The sequence below is a fragment of the Corylus avellana genome, chromosome ca1, assembly GCF_901000735.1.
Source record: "Corylus avellana chromosome ca1, CavTom2PMs-1.0".
Taxonomy (NCBI): Eukaryota; Viridiplantae; Streptophyta; class Magnoliopsida; order Fagales; family Betulaceae; genus Corylus; species Corylus avellana.
The window spans coordinates 40428007-40452329 of record NC_081541.1 but is presented as its reverse complement, the minus strand read 5'-3'; the positions used below and the strand labels follow the sequence as shown (position 1 = coordinate 40452329).

Genomic DNA, 24323 nt, shown 5'->3' with positions numbered 1-24323 from the left:
CCACTGTCGGCGAGTCAAATTTTAATATGAGAGAGAGGGTTTTTTTTGCATTATACAATGAATAAAGCTTAGCTGGTGGTTTGTACTTTGCCTTTACAAAGAGGAGGCACACGTATCTTGTAATTTGATATTATCTTGGCTTCCACCCACCTTCCAAATGTCCCCAAAAAATGTCATTTCCCTCTTTCTCACTCTCTCTTGTATTATATAAACCTCTCTAGACACTTTCTTCTTCTACAACTCCTCAAAACCTTCATCTTCAACCCAATATGGCTTCATCTTCCCTTACAATATCCCCAAGAAAGCTCCGATCCGATGTCTTTTCCTATTCTTACCAGGAAGACTCAAACACCCCATTGGTGATCAATGTTCTTGCCTCACTCATTGAGAGAAGTATGGCCAGGAATGAGAGGATTGCCAAGAGCTGCAGATGGGCCATCAGAACCCGGGTTTTCGACTGCCACGAGACGCCGGACATGACGATCCAGTCCTATCTAGAGAGGATTTTTCGGTACACCAGAGCCGGACCGTCGGTTTATGTCGTTGCCTATGTCTATATTGATCGGTTTTGCCAGAGAAATGCAGGGTTCCGGATCAGTGCCACCAATGTGCATAGGCTTCTCATCACAACCATCATGGTGGCTTCCAAATATGTGGAGGACATGTGAGTTATTTTTACATATGTCAAACTAGGGAATTTTGTGTTGGGTTTATGTAGGATTCTAATTGCATCGGAACACTAGCAAATTTTGTGTTAAAATTTGTGTTGAATTTGCAAGTTGTGTTTAGGGACGGAAATGGGGTGGCCAGTGTAAGTCATGGCCCCCAACACAAGGGATTTTTTTTTTTTTTTTTTGCCTAGACCCTACTCATACCAGGGAAGCAAAATTTGTTGGCCGTAATTCTAATATCTGCTCTTGTTTTTGAACAGGAATTACCGTAATTCATACTTTGCAAGAGTTGGGGGATTGACGACAGAAGAATTGAACGAGTTGGAGCTTGAGTTTCTGTTCTTGATGGGGTTCAAATTGCATGTAAATGTGAGTGTGTTCGAGAGTTATTGTTGCCACTTAGAAAGAGAAGTGAGCATTGGAGGAGGTTACCATATAGAGAGGACTTTACGGTGTGCAGGAGAAATCAAAGGCAGGCAGAAAGCAGAAAGAGGGTATAATCAGATTGCTCGTGTTATGTTGTAGAATTGAATGAGGAGTTTTATGATTATTTACTTTGTGAATTTTACCCACTATGTTGGTGTGGGTAATTCTCTTGTACAGTAAAAGTAAATTTTGTTTCTTGGGAATTGTATTAAGGATTTACAAAGTGTCGGAGTAATGTAAAACTATTGTGGTTTGATATATAGACAAGGGTAAATATAGTGACTTCGTCCTTTTTGGCAGAAAGGTTTATTATTTTATATATATATTTTACATTTTGCCATTTTCTTTTTTCTGAGGGAAGGGTGGGAAAGGGGAAAGGTGAACATTTTGCCACACGTTATGGTTTCTATGTCTTGGCTATAGAAATGACAATACATAGAAACTGTAACACTTACTAATAATTTCTGTGTAAATTTTGAATTTTGAATATCCAAGTTATATCAAAATCTAGTATTTTGTTGGTGAGGTGGGAAATCCAGTGATGTTAATTTTGTTTTTTTAGTGGGAATTTTGTCAAATTTCATTGATAAAAGATCAAGAGCATAAAACTCTTACATCAGGTAGTATAAAGCTTTGATAAATCATAGTAAAATCTTAAGATGTTACAAAATCATAGATACAATAAGAAAATTCTTACAATTAAATATTATTTATGACTTCAGATTCCGTTAACCCATGTACAATTACAGATATGAAACACATCTGCTCCAGATGATTAGTTCTAAGATATGAGTAGTCCAAATTTTTAAACTTTATTTTCCAGCCGTGAGAGATAATCCCCCACACCGATCTACATCTTCTCCTCTTCGGCTTAAAAGGCCAGGAAAACAACTCACGTCCTCGACCCGAATACCTAGACAAAAATAACAAAAAATCAAAACTAAAAACTAAAAAAAAAAATAAATAAAAAATTCCAATACAAGCATCAACGGAAGAGCACGACATCGTAGACATCCTCGAGAAGACACACTTTGGCTGGTGACAACAAGTAAATCTGAGTTTGAAAAACTATATCTAGATTTAGATTTAAAACAAAACTGTTAGAAACAGAGTTCGAAAAAAACTACAGAGAAGACATCAAGCACTACTACCATAGGAAGAGGGACCGAGACAAAAAAGGGGAGGACTGCCGTTCTTCCCTCTTCTATGTTTTCTTGTCATTTGTTCAATTCTAAGCTAATCCAATGATGTTAATTAGTGACTAGGATTTGCACTTAATTTGTGTTGGGTGGTACCCCTAACAATTTGGTAATGTATTTGAATTTGGATTTTGAATATGAAATTAATGTGAGATATGATGATCTTCCTTTTGGTTCTCCCTGTCAAAATTTTTGAAGGCCCAAGCTAGTGAAGCTACAACCATTAAAGGAAACTTTTGGATATCTTCGACGCTCCACCTAAAATGCTAAAACGCTCTTTCACCATGATGAATTTGAAAGGGAGTAATGGCAAGATAGCGATGATAATATATTTTTTGCGGCTAGTAGAGTGGAGGAAACCAATAAAGCGAAAAAGAGAGAGAGAAAAAAAATAAAAAGATAATACCCTGGGTTTAGAAACTAATGATTAAAATGCCATGAATTTAAAAACTAAATTTAAGTTGAAAAAGAAAAGAAAAGAAAAGAAAAAACCTCAAAATTTTATTTTTATTTTTTAAGAAGACAAGAAATAAAAATGAAAAAATAGGGTGGTTTAACTACATTTGGGGTGGGCGAACTATCTCCATATACGTCTAGTGGTGGTGGCCAAGTCACCATTATGGAGTGACTGAACCTCCCTCCAAATCACATGGAGGTGGATCGGCCTCCGCCCTAGGATTCGGGGGTTATTCGGCCACTCCTCAAACACACTTGAAGCTAGCTTGGCCACCCCCAAACACTGTTGAGGTAGGCTTGACAAGCCACTTTTGACTTGAGGGTGGCCAATAATTTGGGGTGGTTCGACAACCCTTCTTTTATTTATTTTATAAGCTTTATTTATTTATTTATTTGTTAGTTTTTTAGGTTTTTTTTTTTTGGGGTATTTTTTTTGTTTTTTTGGTTGATCGGCCTCCGCCATAGGATTTGGGGGTTATTCGGCCACTCCTCAAACACACTTGAAGCTGGCTTGGCCACTCCCAAACACTGTTGAGATAGGCTTGGCAAGCCCCTTTTGACTTGAGGGTGGCCAATAATTTGGGGTGGTTCGACAACCCTTCTTTTATTTATTTTATAAGCTTTATTTATTTATTTTTTGTTAGGTTTTTTTGGTTTTTTTTTTTTTTTTTTTTTTAACTGGTAGGCATTTTTTAATTTTAAGTAGCATTTGAAGTGTGCTTTTTTATTTTTTTGTTAAATTCAACCTGATCGACTAATAAAATAATTTTTTTTGTTAGTGATTGGTAGTTGAAGGAAATTAAGTGTGAATATGATTAACCCCAATGTTTTTTTTTTTAGGTGCTGAATTTTTCTGTTGATGATTTCCCTTTTTGGTCCACAGAAAAATAACTTTCTCATTTTTCTTAAATTCCTCCTCCCTAAATAAATAAATTTGGATCTAAAATCTCTTAACCCGCTGACCTTTGGTGACATGGTTCCACCCCTAGAAGTTGATGATCGCCTGCCATCACGGAGAAGTTTCTGTTTCACCAACAAGCATCATTTGCTTTGGTGCCTGATTAATAAAAAACCCTGCAGGGCAGATTCACGGGCATTTCTTACAAATTAATTATATATTATTTGCTGCAAAATAATCAAAGAGAAAGGGTCAACTTGTACAGCATATAATGCATATAGATTTGCATGAATTGACCCCCCTTTGATCATTACACTCGTACGAATGAGTAAAAGCTTAATATATATTTTTATATATATATAATAAATAACACATTACAATGTTGCATAGGATCTAGGTCATTATGTATTGCCAACAGAAGACAACTTAATTAAAGGAAGGGAATTAGGAAAGTGGGCAGAAAGAGAGTTGAAGTAATGAGAGGACAAGTTGGTAGGAGAGGAATCTTCAACTAATTTTTTTATTTCTTTAACAAGTTTTAGTGTTTAATCATGAATTTCCTTGCTCCTTCCAACTTCTGATGCATTGCGATTTTATAGGCAAAAATTACGATTTTAAATCAAATCATATAAAATGGATCGTTTGGGATTATGTTTCTAAAAAAATTGTGATTTAAAAATGCAAAAAAATTGTGTTTTCAAATTGTAGGCAAATGTGGTGTTCATTTGGGATAAGTACAATTTTAAAAGCTACATTACGATTTTAAAGGCTAAACTGTGATGTGGCCAAACACTTAATTGCATTTTTAAAAATAACGTTTTCAAATTATACATTTTAAAATCGCTATTTTTAAATCGCACTTTATAAAATCGCAAATCCAAATGAACCCCCTAAAACAAGCTTAGAGCATCTCTAACTAGGGACGGAGGAAGGGGGTGGCCCATATAGGCCATGGCCACCCCCAACTCATTAAAAAAAAAAAAAAAAAAAGTTTATAAGGTAATTTAATTTAATTTAATTTACTTTAATTAATTAATTTTTTTTTTTTTTGCATATCGGCCCCTAATAACACAATTTATTGTTCATTGACCTCTGTCCATACTAAACTCTGCCTCCATCCATGTTTCTAACGGTAATAGTTAAAAGAGATATGCTATAATCTAATAAAACTCTCACATTTTGCCATCAAAATCGTAGGTTGCAACCCTTTACCATCAACTTGGACCATGTGCCATTTTACATTAACTTGGCAAATAACATTTTGCCACATAGGATTTTGATGGGGAAAATGTGAGAGTTTTATTAAATTCTAGCATTTTTCTAGTTAAAATAGCAACCAAGCAAATACAAAATTTTTTACTTCGGTTACTTTTTTTTTTTTTTTTTTTCAATAAATTTTTATTCATTTTTTACAACACTCTTGAATATGTGAAAGAGAGAGGCAAAGAGAATGAAGAAATAAAAGAGTAAAAAAAATAGTTGTTATAGTAAATTTTCATATGAAACAATTTATTATAGCACTAATTTTATTATACTGAAAGAATAAAATAACTCATAATAAATATATTTAATTATTTTTAGTTATTTAGAGCTTCGGCTAAAGATGCACTAATCCAACCTTTTCCTGAAGGGAATTTGACTGCAGCTCCTACCATTGACCCACAAGGCATGCAAAAACATGCTTATTTTATAATTTTCTTCTTTCAACTGTTATGGAGCGTAAATTAATTATAAATTAATATTCGGCGCCTTTTGGTGCCAAAAGAACATTATTATATTTTGCTTTTGGGCTGAAAGAACAATAGCCGTCCAAACTGTCCATCTTCAACACACACGGCTATCAGAACAAAAATCTTAAGTTCGAATTCTGACAATTTATTTTTTTATTTTAGTTAAATATTTTACATATTAAGTTTTATTTATTAAAAAGAATTTAGGCCCACATTTTTTTTTTGTTAGAAGCTTTTGGGATAATGATTTAATAATCTTGAAAAGAATGTGGATAAATTAAGAGATTGGGAAATATTTAAACAAAAAGAATGTCTTAGAAGAAAGAATCTTGAATTTGTGACATAAGAAAAGCCAATAAATAGGTTAGAATAGGAGGCATTGGCATCATAATTTGTCCCCATTGTCTTGAGTAATCATGGTTTACTACCACTGACACTTTTCCTTTTTTATAACCATTTTATTTCGTTGACAACCAATTATGGGCAAGCGTTTAGAAAATACTTTTAATATTTAAAAAGTTGTGTTAAGTAGAAGTTGTTATGTTTAATAAATTTTTTTTAAAATATACATTTTTTTTTTTGACTTTTTTACTCTAAAAATAATTAAAACGCACTTTTGGTGAAAGTTTTTGCAAAAAAAAAATATTTATATTTTTACTTAAAAACTATATTTCTTAAACTCAATCTCAAACATGCTCTAAGAGCTCCCCACTTATTTTCTTGCACTTGCCTTATAATGGCTTGAATTCTCTGATTTAGAACAATAAATGTAAGAATCGTTAATAATTTAGACACGTAATTAAGAAATTTGGGTAAAGTCCACTTAATCCCCTCAAACTATCACTTCAATGACAATTTATCCCCCCAAACTATCAATTACGACTATTTACCCTCCAAATTACCAAAACAATAATAATGTACCCCCCAATACTAGTAAAATGATGAAATTATCTCTATAGAATTTTCAATAAGACAAAAACGCCCTTAAAAAATTGAAAAAAATTTAAATTTTAGTAATTTTGTTTTTATTTTAGTAAGGGTAATTTTGTCATTTTTTTTAAAATTGGAGGTACATTGTCATTATTTTGATAGTTTGGGGGGTAAAATGTCGCAATTGATAGTTTGAGGGGTATATAGATTGTCATTGAGGTGGTAGTTTAAGGGGGTTAAGTAGACTTTACCCAAAAATTTTTATATGAAATTTACTGTTCAAATAAATTTTAAATTGAGTGATCATTTATCCAGATAAATGAATCTTAAAATCTCTCACATTTTCTACCAAAATTATAACAGTTCAAACAAATAATTATTAGGAATCCAATTCTCCCTCTCACACACAAGTTGAAGCTTGTTATGATTTCAACGAAATTTCAGCACTTAGATTAGGCTCCTTTGAGGTGAAATTGTTATATAACCAAAGTGCAATCATGAAGTTCAAACATCTAATGATTATAGTGCATCAAATTACTTTCTTCACCTATTTCGATCAAATACAAGAATCTCGTCTTTCATAGTTCTTTTATAACGTAGCAAAAAACTCCAATTTACGTGTAGGCTCGAACTTTTTTTTAATAAGTTTGAAAGTAGGATTTTTAGCTTTGACTCCGTGTTAAATTACTACTTGTTCTAAAAGCTTGAGTTGATAGGAAAAAATAAATTTAACCATTTAATTAATACTTCAACACTCCGGCCCCTAGCGCCTCACGTGCGGGATCAAATTTTTTTTTAATATGTGAGGCCCAAAATGTGAATTATTTAATTGAAATTGGGATAAATGATGAAGTCAAGGTTCAAGAACTTAGTACTTTTGGTTCTGATACCATGTTAAATTACTACTTTTATTAAAAGTTTAAGCTAATAGAAATATGTAAATTTAATTATTTAATAATACTTTAATAGTAGGGAAAATTATAGTTTAGCCTCCCCCAAAGTTGACAGCATTTTTCAATTCAAACACTAAAGTTTCAATTATTGCAATAATTTTTATTTTTTTATAAAAAATTTTATAAAAAAAAAAAATTCGGGCTATTTGGCCATTTTTGCACCCCAAAATTTGGTTTTTTTTTTTTTTTTTAAAATAAAAAATAAAAAAAATAAAAATTAGGGGCAATATGAAAATTTTGAGATAATATTGGTCGAATTGAAAAAAATTGAAACTTTGTGGGAGTGGATTGCAAAAATTGAAACTTTGATGCTCGAATTGAAAAGCACTGTTAACTTTGGAGGGTAAACTGTAATTTTTTCTTAATAGTATCAACAGATCATCTTCCACTATAAATAAGTCTTATTGTAGTACAATACGAATCTAAGTTAAGGTAATGGAGACCATCAATAGCGGCGGTGGTTTTATTGTCTCAAGGTAATTCTTATATGGTTTGACAAATTAATATTAGGACGAGAGTTTGATTCCTACAATGAAAATTCTCGAACTTAACCTAATGGGACTAGATCTGACTCAATAATAATAATAATAATAAGTTTTTAAAATTGAATCACCTTAAATCTCACTTTTTTTTTTTGCCACCACAGCTTTCTCTAGAAAAGTAGGGCCACAGAGGAGATATTTTATTCTATAAAAAAGTAAGTTTTTTTTTATTCTTAAAAAAAGAAAAGAAAGAAAACTTAAAGTAGAGGCAATAATAGGGTTGTATTTTTTATTTTATCGCCATTTTTCATGTAATGAAGCTACTCCACTCCATTATAGAAAATGGATGAAATTTATTTAAAAATGATGAGGCTACTTTAATGTCGAGAATATATGAAGGTTTAGGAACACAAAGGAGATTATGTTTCCTGTTCTCCATATAGTTTATGCTGCCATGTCCATCGGGATTCACCAAATCACAAGCTTTATTAATGTTTTCTGGCTAATTTATGTTCAATTATGAGATTCCATTAGGTACTCCATAAATCATTTGGAGATTTAAAATCTAATTCTGTCTGATTACGTTGTCTTCAGGATGTCTGAATTGATTATAACTTTGATACAGATCTGGATTTCAACCCCATATCACAAATCCAAGCACCCAACAATTAACCTAATGAATTTTTGGTGACAAAATGGAAATCCTTTGAACATGTTAAAGGTACAACTGTTTTCGGGCAACAAAACCCAAAAAATCACTTTCTATAGAAAATTCAAAGTAGGGGTAAGGTAAACTTACAAACCCCCTTGTAAACTACTAAGATAATTTGTATGCAGACAAGCTCCTCACTTGCTACGTACCTTGCCTCCTTAACAGCTCCAACTCATCACTGACCAATTTTCTATATATGACTTTCTTACCAACCCACATGTAGACTTCAAATGATGGAAAATTTTGTAATTGTGTCTGATTTGATATACAAAGTCCACCAGAGAGAAAGCAATGGAAGCTCTCAACAATAGCTCTCTTGGCACACAAAGGTGAAGCTAGGTAGCCTCTCAAAGGGTTCTAAGGCTTAAATTATGCAACAAACACAATGGACAAACTTATCTATTTATAGGATGGAGAAAACCCTTGTTGAAATGTGTAAAAAGGCTTCCAATTTACTATAGGTATCCATGTGGCGTCAGGACGTGTACGTAAACACCATTAGGACGCTCACTAAGGTTTCATCGTTAACTTCAATGTGACAGCTCATCAGCTTTAGGACGTCTTACTGACAGTCTTCTTAATGGTGCTCTCAGGAAGTCATCTTCCACGAGCAGCATCGTAACAATCTGCTAATAGTGCTCTCAAGAGTCCCCTATGAGTCACCTTCTTCAAGCATCATCAAGATTTTCTTCTGACGGTATTGCTGAAGGTGCAATTTGGAGTCCCTTTGGTCAAGCATTGTCCAGACGTCTATCTAACGCTAAATACCATTTCTACACCATTTCCAAGCCTTGAGTTGGGGATTCTTAGTGGTGGAGCTTCAAATCCTCCATCTATCTAAGGTAAGAATATAAAGCTAAATTTTTTATGTATTAGGTTGATTATTAGGGTTATAAAGCTAAGTCCATCACAAGTTTCTACAAGAACAGAGGGCCACTCTCAGAAGAACTATTGGCACTCTTCACTAAGTGGTGAAAGCCATGAAATTGCCTTTTTTTTTCTTATTTGAATTATTGAAGTCATTCGACTTGGACTTATCATTTAAGATAACATTCATTGCTTTACGCTTGAATTTCATATGATTAGGAAATTCAGCCTACACGTGTTCGTATCCTTTATCTTAATCTCTTCAAACTTAGGCTCCAATTGTTTCGCTGTAAAATATTTTGCGTCCTTAAATATTTTTAGGAAAGTTATTTTACAGGAAAAATGTTTTTCGATGAAAATATTTTTCAGCGTTTGGCGCGCGCATGGAAAATCACAAAAAAATTGTATATTTTCACTTAATCATATTAATCTATAAAATGTAATTTTTATTCACAACATAAAAATACTAATAGACAATAATTTAAAAAATTAAACTAAAAATTATGTTTAATTAAAATATTCAAATTAACTAACAATAATCATATAATTTCAATTTAAGAGTCATAAATAACATTCAACAATACATTTAAACTACCGATAAAAGTTCAGTCATAAATATTACCATTAATTCAAATTCAACCACAAAATATTACAATATTTTCAGTAGTGCACTACCATCCAAGTTAAGTTAATTAGTATCTTTTATTTATTTATTTTTTATGAGAAGTTAATTAGTATCTTACTACATAGATAATACACAAATTCTAACTTCCATGACTTTTGAAAAAATTGTCCGACCAAAACTTTATGAGCTTAGCATTCTTTGCCAGAAATTCTCTTGCAACTTTCTCATATCCCATCAAATGATCAAATGCAGATGCAAGCATAAACTTGTCATATCCTTCCACCTTCATCACTTCCTCATAAAGTTGATTTGCATCGACTCTCTTATTCAGAGCTTTAAGCGCTGATGCAACCTCTTTCAACTGTTCAGATATCGCACTATAATTATCTTCACTATCATCACGGTTTCTTTTCTTGTGTGACCTTTTTGGTTGAAGCTGAATCGGAGGAAGCATTATCCTTCTCCTTTTGAGGACGCATCATCAAATTCCAAATATTCATGGTCTTCAAGCTCTATATCATTAAAAGACTTTGCGAAACCCCTTGCCGCCATATCTTTACCAACAACTATGGCCATCTTATCATACATTTCAATTTTTTTATTTAAATGTTGCTCATGCTTTAAAAAAATTAAAAATAAAAATAAAAATTCAAGACTAATATAACTTTTATAATAAATAAAAAAGGTCACATACCATCACTTCCTCATCATACACATTCCTCTCACAAGTAGTCATCCTTAAATTTTCATCACATCCAAAGCCACTCTTCTTATGGAGGCCAGGGTGCTAATGATATTCCACATGGTTAGTTACACATCCAACTCCGAATTTCTCACTAATTGACATGGCAACTAGCGCAAACGATGCATGTTTGAATGTGTTTGAAGGCTTATTTCCTTTAGCAGCCCCATCAACAAGAATTTCAAGTAACAAATTATGCGTAGGTTTTGACCACCTAAATTGCTTGTTTACAACGTCCTTATCCTTACCTTTGCCCATTACTACAATCACAAACATATGAATGATAATTCAAGATAAAAAACATCCAATATCTCATAAAAAATAGAAACATAATGCAAGATAGAAATAAACTCATATCATAAGTTGGATTAAATATAAAATGTATATTATACAATCAAATCATTAAAGATAGAAACATAACCGTCTTTAAATATGACTAGTTCAAGAAATATACATTATAACATCAACCATACAAAATCTAGACATTTTTCCTATTTTTATAATCATCCCACATTGCGTGACATATTACATCCCTTTTGATTATCCATTCTTTACTTTTCTCTTGAACTTCCCTTCGTATTTCATGGACTTTACCACTTTGATTTTGAGATTCAATATCACGAACAACATCTTCCATAATTGAGTCATTAGGATCAACACCTATAGTATAATTGTAAATGACACAACATGCTAAAGTACAACCACTTGTGTTTTGAATGGCCAAAATGGTTCTGCATCCAACACATGGAAACACTTCTTCAAAATTCCAAACCAATGGCGAAGATTGAATAATTCATTCTCATTTTCAGGTGGATGATCACTAAACTCTTTCAAATGGTACTGAATACCACGATAGGGGGAGAGAATTTCATTTTGATTTCCATAACCAGCATCACCAAGATAATAATTACCTACAAGTTTACGACAAAAATATAATCATAATTAAAACAACATAATTAATCTTAACAAAACGTACTTTTTACCCCTATAAACCTTCAGGAATTTTGAACCCCCGGCCTAGTGAGTGCATCATTTAAAACACAAGACTCATGTGCACTTCCTTCCCAACCAGCTAACACATTCATGAATTTTACGCCAAAGGTAATGCCAGCTAACACATTTTGTGTTGTTCGCTCTTTTCGACCACGAAACCTTCCTTGGAGTTCAATTGGAATAGATGCCCGAATATGAGTTCCATCTATTGCTCCAACAGAATCCTAATGATGACCAATACAAGTTACGTTCATTTGATAAATTACTTGAATAAAAAAGAAAAAACCAAAATTTAAAACTTACCTTAAAGTATGGGTAAAACCTTCGGCTATTCATTATTTCCAGTGGCGTAGAGTTGTCAGGTTGTCTAATTAAATGTTTATATAGCGTCAAGACTCCTTCAAGGAAAACCCTAAAATATCGATGAATAGACTCAATCGATCTATAGAACCTTTCACCAACCACTCGATACCTCACATTATGCCCAATAATGTGTAAAAAATCAACACGTGTGCCTTAATAGACGTGTTAATGGTCTCACGTATAAGATTGTTCTCAGCAAGAATTTTATATAATATAGAGAAAGCTATAGGACTTATTCTTATTTGGTCAATTCAATCTTGTCTGCTTCTATAAAGAATACCTTCCATATAAATCTCTCTTTCATACTCTCAATTAACATGAGGTTCTCTACGTAATAATCTCCTAGATCTAATATCTTCTAAGATTACAACACCAACAACAAGAATAAATGCAACTGTGGCCATAACTGCCGAAGGAATTGTTTCATCCATCTACAAGCAACACAAAAATAGAGCCAATCCCAAGTGAGAGAAGCAATAAGCATTGCATTTAAAGTGCAAGCCATGAGAGTGATTACTAGCAGCACCAATGATATATGTACTAAGGCTCTGTTTCTTTTGATGTACAATGGTTTCCGTCGGAAAATATTTTCAGAAAAGTCATTTTTCCGCGCGCGCATGGAAAATCAATTATTTATTTATTATTTATATATATTAAATCAAATTAAAATCTAAATTAAACCATATTTAATATGATTTTTTTTCTTCATTAAATCAAATTAAACTCTAAATTATGAAAATGTCCTGACAAAGTCTTAGAAGTGTTCGAACCGAGTCCTGCAAGGACCCCACTGCGACTCACCCGGGACCCGCCCGGACCCCACCTAGACGCTATCAGGACACCGTCGGGATTAGCCCGAGACCCTAGCAGGGCCCGTCTGAGACTTGGCAGGGACATTTTCATAATTTAGTGTTTAATATGATTTTGCATAGACACCAAATACTGGAAAATGTTTTCTACTAGGACCCAACTAGGACCCACCTAATTTTCCGTACATGCCAAATATCGAAAAATGTTTTCCAAGAAATCATTTTCAAGGAAAATGTTTTTCACCGAAAATATTTCTGACGAAAATATTTTCCGACAAGTCCCAAACATGTCAGGGCGGGTCCGGTTGGGTCTCAGTCAAGTGCTCGTCAAGTCCCGGGTGGGTCTCAATAAAGGGTCCTGGGCGAGTCCCAGTAAAATCTTGGGGTGGTCCCGGGCAAGTCCGGAGGTCCTGGGCGAGTCAGGTTGGGTCTCAGTCAAGTCTAGGGCGGGTTCTGGGTGAGTCCTATTCAAGTCCTAGGCAGGTCCAGTCGGGTCCTAGGCAAGTCCTCCAAGCGAGGTCCTGGGCGGGTCCGGTTAAGTCTCAGTTAAGTCTCGGGCGGGTTCCGGGCAAGTCCTGGTCAAGTTCCGGGTAGGTCTCGGCAGGGTCCCAGGTAAGTCTTGGGCGGGTCCCGGTCAAGTAATAGGCAGGTCTAGAGAGTCAGGTCTCGGGCGGGTTCGGTCGAGTCCCAGGTGGGTCTCAGGCAGGTCTCAACGGGGTCCAGAGTGAGTCCTGGGCAGGTCCCAATCAAGTCCTGGGCGTGTCTCGGCGGGGTCCCGGGCGGGTCTTGGGCGAGTCCAGGTGAAGTCTCAGGTGGGTCACGGGCAGGTCCAGTCGAGTCCTGGGTGGGTCCCAGTGAAGTCCCAGTCGGGTTCCGGGCGAGTCCCGATCAAGTGAAATAGTGAAATAATAGTAAGATAAAACTTTGATTTCTAGCATTACTCAAAAATATTATTTCTTTTAAATCAATCTTAACGTGTATTGAAAATTGATACTTATACACCTTTCAAATTTGTGGAATATTTAATTAGTAATTCAGATACGAAAAGTAATGCCAAGTAGATTTTCACATTTATCATAACCCATGATGTGATATTTCTCTTTTACTTTACAGAAAGATTGCTACAATATGGTATTGATATAGTCTTTAATTAAAATTATGTAAAAATTTCATAATAAATGGTAAAATACAGTGTTAAGAAAAAGACAAAATAAAGTAAATACATTTAAATTGGAGCTATAAAGTTCTCAATGTAGTAAACTCCAACAATAGAAATTTCACAATACTATAAAAAATTAAATTGTGGATAATAATTAATGTCAAAGAAATTACTACTTTGTTCCTTTTAAGGGTGGGTACTTGTAACGTCTCAGTGAAATCAATTAACTGGTAATTGACTTCATAGTTTACATCCCCGCCTTATTTCACTATTGGAACAAGATACTGTGATCTTAGCCTCTTCGAAGAGAGTCTGCAGCGGAAGACTTTGACTAAGGGAAAGATATAGTAATAATGTAAAACTACAATCATAATAACTAGAGTGAAACTTGAAGCATCATAACATAGATAAGCTTCAAAGTAACGATGTCAAAGACCAGTCCTTAAAATATTAGAGACCAAGTCTAATTGTTCTGAAATAATATCAAATCCTATGCTTAACTAGATACAATAGAAAAAATATCTCAATCATATCTTGTTGGGTGGTTCCACCAACATCGCACATGGACTTGAGCCAGATCGGGTCCATGTCCTTAAAAATGACTTTGATCAAGTCCCTCACTACCACTAGATGGTTCCCCAAATCCATCTCCTTCTAGACTAGCTATAACAGTGCAAATATACATATGGAGGGAAAAGAATACAAGCATAAGTATAAGACTTAGTGAGTAAAAATGCACATGGTATACACGTCATTAGATGATAAACTCAGTTTTTTATAAACCACATACATCATTACAAGGTAACAGTATATCATCAATACAATATAGATATAATATATGTTGTAATATAAGAATCATGTCATAGTTTTAATCCAATGTTCTACCTGAGATATTACCCTTGCTCAGCAGGATTGACGCTGTCATGATTGACCTGTAATACAATACCGGTGCCCTAGATATTGCACGCTATCATCTATAAAATTAGTAGCCCGACTGAGTCCTACCTCGGGTGGCTCACGCTTCTAATGATGTACGTCATGTAGTAACCCGATAATCATACATGGCTGCGCTGGTTACGAACAACCATTAGTTCTAAAGCCCATATAACACATACATATTTGACCATAGAGTTAACTTGTATAGTAAGTGAATGACTGTTATCTCGCACATACCGATGTACCATGTCATACGATGCAATTAGTCTTGTCCGTCTTTTACATGGATGCTCTTACAAGTCTCACCATATTTATTATCTTGCTTAATCAAGACACGTTTTCACAAAAGATAGTTCAAAGTATATCAAAATATTTTTTATGAAAGTTGTAAAGATGCATGTTTGGTACACATAAAATAGTCATCCAATGCAGAAAAAATAACAAGTATTCATGTGAGTTTGTACTCACTAGGGTCGTACACCTCCTCCACAAACTCCTCCGAAGTTTTCACACATTCATAATTTGTGAAAAGACCTAATCATTAGTTCCAGACCTAAACATGTTTAAAATAGAGTTTTTGCCTGACCATCGAACGTCCGGATAGAATATCGCGAATGTTCGGCCAGAGAAGTTTGAATGTTTGATGTTGGACAGAAAACCAATTTTGAACTAAAGAGCATCCTAATCACTTCTAAGCAACTTCAAAGGTCATAATAAGATCCATAACTGTAACACCCCCAAATCTGGCATTGACCAGTCTGGTAGGGTTACTGGCAATTACCCAAATAAAGCTAGCTGGTGGCTAACTGGAGAATCGCCTATTTGAGCATAATCAGTGTTAATGCACAAGAAGGTGAATAAATCTAAGAAAAGCTAATAACCAAAAAAGAAGCATATATTATCCTCGAAACATAGACACAAAACAATTAATAGAAATAACAACCTGATCAAACCTGGTATTAACATGAAGTTTATGTTTTAAACAAATCCATAATGGCAACCCCGCCACTCTCCTATTCCTAAAAGAGGTTTTCTACAAGATCTAATAACCACGTAAGTCTAAAGATTTAATAGGTAAACCTCACAATTGGTTAGGACATGAGCCAATTATTATTCAGCACAAATAAATGTGCAGTTGATAAATATTTGAAAGAGGTGTTGTCTCTGTTAATATACCATGAAAATATCGATTGGTAGAAAGAAAGGGGTGTACTTCCAGCGGTAATCACTTAAGTGTTTTAATGCAAAAAACTAATGCTTTAATATCCCATAACTATCATATATGGTCTACTTGAAATACTACCCATTCTCAGCAGGGTTGGCTGTAGTGACCCAAATAAATTAATTAGGCTTAGGACGGATTAATTAGGAGGATAATTGGACTTTGGGTCACTAGGGATACATGGAGGGGCATTTTCGGATTTCGGAGCTACAATAGATGAATGCTCATGTGGGGGACCACACTCTAGCGCTTGCCTAGTAACCGTACATGAGCGCCCAACCAGGACAAGCACTCGTTGACTTTTTGTTGACTGCTAGTTTTTGCCCTCACATGCCACCTGCAACTCAAACCCCTCTAAGTCACAATACATGAGCGCTCGCCCCTGTAGTACCACGAGCGCTCGATCATTTCCTGTTATTCACTATTTTGCCCTCAGCCTCTTCCCATATAAATACCCTCAACCCCATTCTAATTTTCAGGCTTAGAAACCTTGGGGAAGACCTGTTGGATTAGTTTGTGAGTGTTGTGAGATTTTGTGAGCTTTGGTGAAAAAGGAAGCAATAGTTGAAGGATTTTGCATGCGAAGGTAACCTCTCTATTTTCATTGAGTTATTAGCTTGGTTCTTGTTCAATAGGTTATTGTAAGCTTTAACTTGTTTAGTCATTCTTTCCATTAGACATAATCATGTTATTAGAAGCCATCATGTTGGTTAGGATTTGCTATAAACCTTTTTGGCCTTAGGACTAGTTGGAGGAAGGCTCAGAAAGCAAGTGGGTCAAATGAGGTTCCACCTGAACCTCACAGGACAAACGCTTGTCCATAGGTAGAGCGCTCAACCAAGATTTGTTTTAGTGGACTTAAGACTAATGACCTTTTTGGCCAAGCACCTAACGACCCTTGTTTTCAAGTCTAGGGTTTGTTTTAGTGGACTTAAGACTAATGAGAGGTTTTCCATCGATTTGGAGAACCCGAAACCCTTGACAGGATACTCGGAGGACCTACTGTAATTAATGCTTGCCATTTATTTTTCGCATTGCACGACTATTTTATGTACCAAAACATGCATATTTACAACTCTCACGATATACTCCCCGTTGCACATGAACTCTAGCTTTTTGTGAAAATGTGCTACTTAACAAGATAATGACATTTAGACTTGTAAAAGCATGCATGTAAAATACAGACAAGATTAATTGCATCGTATGACATGCTACACCGGTAAGTGGGGGATAACGGTCATGGGCTTACTATACATGTTAACTTTATGGTCAAATGTGTGTATGATATATGGGCATTGGATCCAATGGTTGTTTTGTGACCGGCACAGCCTTAATCGGCAGTCACTACAGGACGTACATCATTAGTAGGATGGGCCACCCGAGGTCAGACTCGGTCGTGCTGCTAGTGTTATAGACGGTAACGTACAATGGTTGAGCCATTGTATTATAGGTCCTTCGAGACAGTGCCAACCTTGCTGAGAGGGGGGTAATATCTCAGGTCGACCATACTGTTGAACCATCACTATTACTCATGATTATAAGCATGTACTATATCTATATCGCATCCTTGCATAACTGTCATGATTAAACTATTGCATTCTTTACCAAACGAAGTTCATCACAAAATAATGGCATAGGTATTATGTGCATTAATTTTCACTTAGTTCTTACACTTATCCCCTTATTTCTATGTTTTCCTCCCTCCATTATGAATAATTGCACGGTTTAGCTAGCCTAGAAGAAGATGCCTACGGACCCGACTTGGGTGATTGCTTAGGACCTAATCCGATTTGTTTTTGAAGAAATGGACCCTGTTTGGCTAACTTCCATGTGGGATGAAAGAGTAACTACACGGGAGGCAATGATCAAGATTGTCATCTCTTTGGCATTACTTAAACTTAGGCTTTGATCTTTTTATCTTTTTGTAAGACAATTATCTTGTGTGTTGTAATATGTTATGACAGTATGTTGACCGATACATTTGATGACGTATTTATGTAATGAGGTTATTATGTTTTACTCTGGTGTATGAATGTGTGGTTGTTTTAGTTACTGCCACCTATTCTTATAGTTTAAAAGTCTTCCACTGACGTCTCTCGTATATGAGAGGTTATGATCCCTGAGTCTTGTCTCTTGAGGGATAGGGTTGGGAGATGAACCATGGGGTCAATTACCCGTTAATTGATTTTTCTCATTGTGGTCGTTACATTGGCGCTATCCTGAGGAACCTGTAATACAATGTCGGTGCCCCGACCAATGTACACTACCGTCCATAGTAACACTAGTAGCCTAACCGAGTCCGACCTTGGGTGGCCCACGATATTAATGATGTACGTCCTGTAGTAACCCGCCAATTAAGACAGCGTCAGTCATGAAATAATCATTGGATCTTGAGTTATATAATAAGCCCATGACCATTATACCGCACGTACTGGTGTACCATGCTATACAATGCATCTTATCAATCAGTTATTAAGACAGTTACCAAGTTATACAAAAATATAGACATGCTCATACTGTACGTGTGTTCAGTCAACTAACATATCACACGTTTTTAAGGAAAGCAGTCGTAAGTGTTTGCTTATCTCGTGCGCTCGCTTGAGTCCTTCAACACCACAAATCCCTGCTATAACGAAAAAATATGACACATCATTATATGTAGTAGTAGATAACTCTCTGAGTGACACAACAAGTTCTATCTAACGAATGAGGCCCTTGAAACCCTAAGTTTGCATATTCGGGTTACTGGGCGTGTGATGTGGTCGTTTTGTGTAAAAAAATTTCAATAATAAAATTAAAACTTCCAATATGACAAATCCTTGCAGGATATGGCTATATTGAGGTTGTCAAGCCTTAAGGACTGCGTAGGTATTGTTATCAAGTTTGTCAAGATTAAATATAACTTAATTAAAAGGAGTTTGATTTGTTTTGTTTATAACTAAATGCATAAAGGTAAAGATAAAATGTGATGAGAGAAAGAATAGGAGATTGATTTCACCACTAACCGCATAACAATGGCCAATCATAATTTAATAAAGAAAATTCATAATATGCATGATATGAGGCTCATCTCACTCGAGTAATCAAGAAAATACCATCATTAAAGAATAAGTATAATCCATCTTCGGTTGGCACGGAACGTCCACCTAACCACTGAGATGCGGTACGATCCGTCTTCCTAGGTATGGGTTATCTAATTCCTTAATCAAGGGAATAGTATAACCCATCTTCGGTTAGCATGAATTGTCTACATAAATTACACTAAATTAGGGTGTAGTATAATCCGTCTTCCCTACGTATAGCCTATCTAACCCTCTTGACCAAATGTTAGTTAAGACTATTATATAACAATCATTCACATAATCATATAAAATATGAAGGATTGAGTTCAATCGATATAAAAGACTTTCTAAGACAAGAGAAGAATTCCAAAATAATTGAATATAAACATTAAAAACAATTCTCAAAGTTATACAACCATTATACATATAGAAAAATTCAAATAAAAATAAAAATAAACCATTGTTACTTGAAAAGGGCTACATCAATGCCCTATTACAGAATTAGTTGCTCATCATGCTGCTGCGATGACCTCTTGCCATGATCTTCTCCTCTTCAACTTGTCAATCCTCCAAGAAGATAATTTATGTCTAAAACTAAGCACACATCTCTTCAAGGCTTACAGTCTTATTTATAGGGTGTAAAACAAACCCTAAAAGCCTTAGAAATTTCAAAAAAAATCGTATTTCGATCTCCTAGTCAAATTAAGAGGCAATCCTAGTACAATTCGGAATAAGATTCATCCAGATTTGCGTTCTTTTATTGCAGGACGGTTTTGGCATAGCAAACTTCCAAATTAGGAAAATCCTATTTCACAATGATTTGTAGTATTTTGAGTTATCTTTCCAATGCCGCTAGTTTCACCTCAATCCTGGGCGGAAAGTTATGGTTAAAATACTGAGACATATGCAGAATTCAAATTTGAATCCAATCCGATTTTAACTCCAATTAGACAAATTTCGATTTAATCATTTCCTTGATTTGATTAAACTTAACCACATCATATAGGTCCTCTATTATGATTGGGTAAGCTTAAGCACATTTTTTAGGTCTTCTCAAAGTGTGCTTTAAGCCCAAAATCAATGGTATTTCTTGTATTCTTTATTAAATACTTGAGAAAAATAAAACAACACAAAATCAAACAAATAACAATGTTAAGGAATTAACATATGTGAGTTAAGGGGCTTGAATGTGCATAATCCGGTGCTTATCAGCGTGCGTCTTTCTATTTGGGCAAACGCTCGGCCAGAGAGTAAAAACTCTAGGCTAGAAGCCTGAATATGGCTCTATACTTCTAGGGTGTGGTACATCTCATCATAGGCTTCTAATGGGCACATGTAACATAACAAAACATGGTGACATGCAAACTTAAAGAAATTAAATGTGAGTTTAAAGCTCTTAAAAACATTCTTGTTCTTGTAAAAAAATAGGTACAAGAACTTGTCAAGGCATCTTTAAAACTTGTAATACTTAAAAAAAAAAAAAAAACAGCAAGAACAACATGAAAGCTTTGGGAATGGACAAGAAAATATCTTGATGATGGCAAAATCCACCGAGGCTTCCTCATTTTCCTTCAAAATCACTCATCACTCAAGGATTAGGGTTTTCTGGTGTGAGGATGGGCTGAGGGTCGAAGGGAAGGTTTTATATAGGGGCTTCAAGTATGCTTTTTCTAAGAAAAAGGTGGAGAATGTGTTAAACTTACTTTTCAGAGTTGTCAGCGAACGTTTGGGTACTTTGGGGCGAACGTTCGGGTACTATTTACACAATAGATCAAAGGGTTCAGGCGTACGCTTGGGTATTACCCAATGGCTCAAAGACTAGTCAACAAACACTCGTGGTGGTCCCCCTAACAAATGCTCGTACTTAGGTTAAGGGCGAATGTTCGGTTTGTCCCCCTAGCGAACTTTCGGGTGGTCTTCTTAGCGAACGTTCAGTCAAAGAGTATGGTCTTGGAATTTTTGGAAAATCTTATGGGATTTAGGGTCACTCATAATGGGTTTAGGTTTTTTGTTTATAAAAACTTATTTTATGAAAATGTTTGTTGTATTTGAGCAAATCATCTTTTAAAACCGGTGATTTGTCGGGGGTATTACACTAACAGACTCCTAGCGCAAAATAACATTCTCATGCAAAAGAAACTACGTTTAACATCGTTAAAATGTTAACTCATGCTTTTAAACCAAAATTTAAGCAAACAACATAACTACAAGCTCAAACATGCATCACCATCTAACTACTAACTAGCTGCCAAACAACATTGTGTTTCACAGGTAGAAAGAAAAATCAAGTGTAAGTCCATGACTTAGTAAGATAAAATCACATGAAAGACAATTATTCATTCTGTGAACTCAAAGTTTTATAAAAATGTTTTTCATAATTAAATGTATCATCGTGTAAGACAGCTGACATCAATAAGAAGTATTCAATGCAATATAGATATATGTATATGATAAATTCTAAATATATTGTCATAACTCAACTCCATGTGGTTCATTCGAGCCCTTACCCCTTCTCAATAGGGTTTGTGTGTTCCTTGGAGAGCCTCTGGTAAAAAACCGACACCTCGATGTACACAAACTAGCGGTCATTGTAAAAAGCCCGACTAGGTCTGACCCTGGGTGGCCTACGCTGTTAACAATATCGTATGATCGTGACCACGCTAGTCACTCAGCTATCTGCTATAAGTCAAATATTGAAATTTCTTGTACTACTATATCAATTTAGCAGTTGATATTATAGTTTTCAAATGTTTGTTATTCATCACTCTCTAATTGTGTGTGTATATATATACACACACAAGTAATACAAGCAGCTGGTATTCATTCGAATCCAGCCTTACAATCCTCTGTTTTAATTTGAATTATATATTTTAACTCCTAAATTAATACTCCCTTTTTGACTGCATCTTCTCCCTTTACAAAGAGGCAAGTAAGGAATGACTACAATTTGCTACTTTCTTCTGTTAATTTTTGGTTGTGTGTCATCCACAGAACTTCATATTGGGCTTTGTATTTGTTGAGATTCAACTAATGTACTCCAAAATTGATTCAACGGGCTGAAATTGATCATCATGTCCATTATCTTTGTCGGAAGAAGACCATGATAGACTGCTTCATATATAGGCTCACAGCCCTTGTTCGAAGACTTTGCATGGGAGATTAGGAAAGGATGAAAGAAAAAATAAATAAATAAACGAAAAATAAACAAATAAATAAAATATTCAGCTGTGATTGGTGAAAAAGCATGCATTTCTAATCATTCTAGAATGCAACGAGTCAAATAATCACTTTTTCTTTTCCCCTCTTCGAATTATATTTTGTTTAAGGAATCACCTATAATCACGTAAATTTATGCCTGCAGGAACAAAAACATAATCCCATAATTATTAATTAGCAAAATTCATCAAAAATGATAACATACAGGGAAAAATACACTTTATCCCCCAGGAATTATCCACTCATTTGCATTTTTAACTTTAATATTTAAAAAATGACACTTTACCCCCCAAAGTATTTGACGTTGACACTTGACTCTTATGAAGTACACTTTACCCCCTTGAATTGTTTTGAATTGACACTTTACCCCCCAAAACTTAGTTACTTCGGGAGATAAAGTGTCAGCTCAAAATATTTTAGGGGGTAAAGTGTACTTCATGGGAGTCAAGTGTCAATGTCAGATACTTTAAAGAAGTAAAACATTAGGGTTAAAAGTGCAAATTTGTAGATAGTTCAGGAGGGTAAAGTGTATTTTCTCCTAACATATACATCAGTAAATTTAATTTAAACCATGAAATAAACTTGAAATGGTTGAAAATTAATACAAGAAATTGAGGCTGAGAAAATCAAATGTGGAATGAAAACAGAGTAAATATTGTTATGCCATTTAAAATTTTAAATTAGACAGTGACATATACATCATTATATGTGAAAATTTCCTATCTAGAAGAGGAATTAATGTCAATTTCTATTTCTAATAGAATTAGAAGTTTAATGCAATGAACATTTTTTGTCACTAAATTCTCTTTCACCTACAAACAATTTGTCCATTCCCTTTTTTTTTTTTTCTTCCTGTGAAAGTGATGGCCATGTGCAGCCTCAGTCACCAAATTGTGAAATTTAGATTTCTGTCTCTCTCCCCAGCTTTCACGATGACAGTGAAGACCACGTCTTCAGCCTCGGCTTGCATACTCAATCTAACGTCTAATGCTACTATAAAACCATTAAAAAAAAATTTATTTCAATAAAAATCCACGTAGTATCTAAATAGTTTCGAGATTATTATTTTAACTATAAAACATTATAATCTGGTCGTTATCTTAAAATCAAAACCTCTTTATCCGGAGATTAAAATTTGAGGCACTATACTCATAACGGGATCCGGATTCTATGTGGTAGTGACAACTTATGATGATTTATCTTACGGTCATAAGATACTATTTTATAATTGCTTTCATTTAAATAAAACTTTCATTAAAGCAATGTTGTACAACAGAGCATTTTGCGTTGCTTAAGAGTTGAATCAATACATTTTCTCCCTCCAATGGAAGTCATGTATCTTACTATAATTTGGTAGAACTCCATTGTCTTCTATAATTTTTCTATTCTATATATGTTGGCTTTTGTGTAATATCTTTAATAGAAATTGTCTTTTCCATATAATTCAAATTTTATTTATTTTTATATAATGTGTTTAACATGCTTTTAGAGATAATATTTCAAGACCTTTTGAACGGTGCATTGATATAATATTATCATAAGTATGCTTTAGTTTTGCTAAAACTCACACGTTAGCATAAATATTGTCTTGAGCCTTTTACTCTAACCAAAAGTCATTTATTGTAGAAAGTTCATATTTCTTAAAATAAGAAATGTTAAACAACACTTTTTTTGAATTAAATTATTTTGAGAATAAGTTAATTCATGACCATTAAAGCGTTTTCTCTAACCAAAAGTCACTTTCACTTGAATATAAATGTAAATGTTTAAGCTTTAATTTTCATTTTGAATTAAATTTGAAATAAGAAATTTTCTAAAGTGAGAAAACAAATGGTTACAAAATGTGTTAGAAAACCTATGTTGGTGATGACA

General features: G+C 34.5%; 1 protein-coding gene across 1 annotated transcript; it reads left to right on the top strand.

The window, feature by feature from the left end:
- The first annotated feature begins 172 nt into the window (after nt 1-172).
- Nucleotides 173-1374, top strand: LOC132166969 (cyclin-U2-1). The gene is made up of 2 exons (XM_059577842.1): nt 173-664; nt 932-1374. The coding sequence occupies exons 1-2, from the start codon at nt 270-272 to the stop codon at nt 1194-1196; spliced, it is 660 nt and encodes a 219-aa protein (XP_059433825.1). The 5' UTR covers nt 173-269; the 3' UTR covers nt 1197-1374.
- The last annotated feature ends 22949 nt before the right edge of the window (nt 1375-24323 follow it).

What these genes read in the sequence shown, in the direction of transcription:
- LOC132166969 (XM_059577842.1), top strand. Translation starts at nt 270, where the DNA reads ATGGCTTCATCTTCCCTTACAATATCCCCAAGAAAGCTCCGATCCGAT. An exon ending in TCCAAATATGTGGAGGACAT is followed by an intron (nt 665 to 931) that starts GTGAGTTATTTT and finishes GTTTTTGAACAG; the next exon opens with GAATTACCGTAATTCATACT.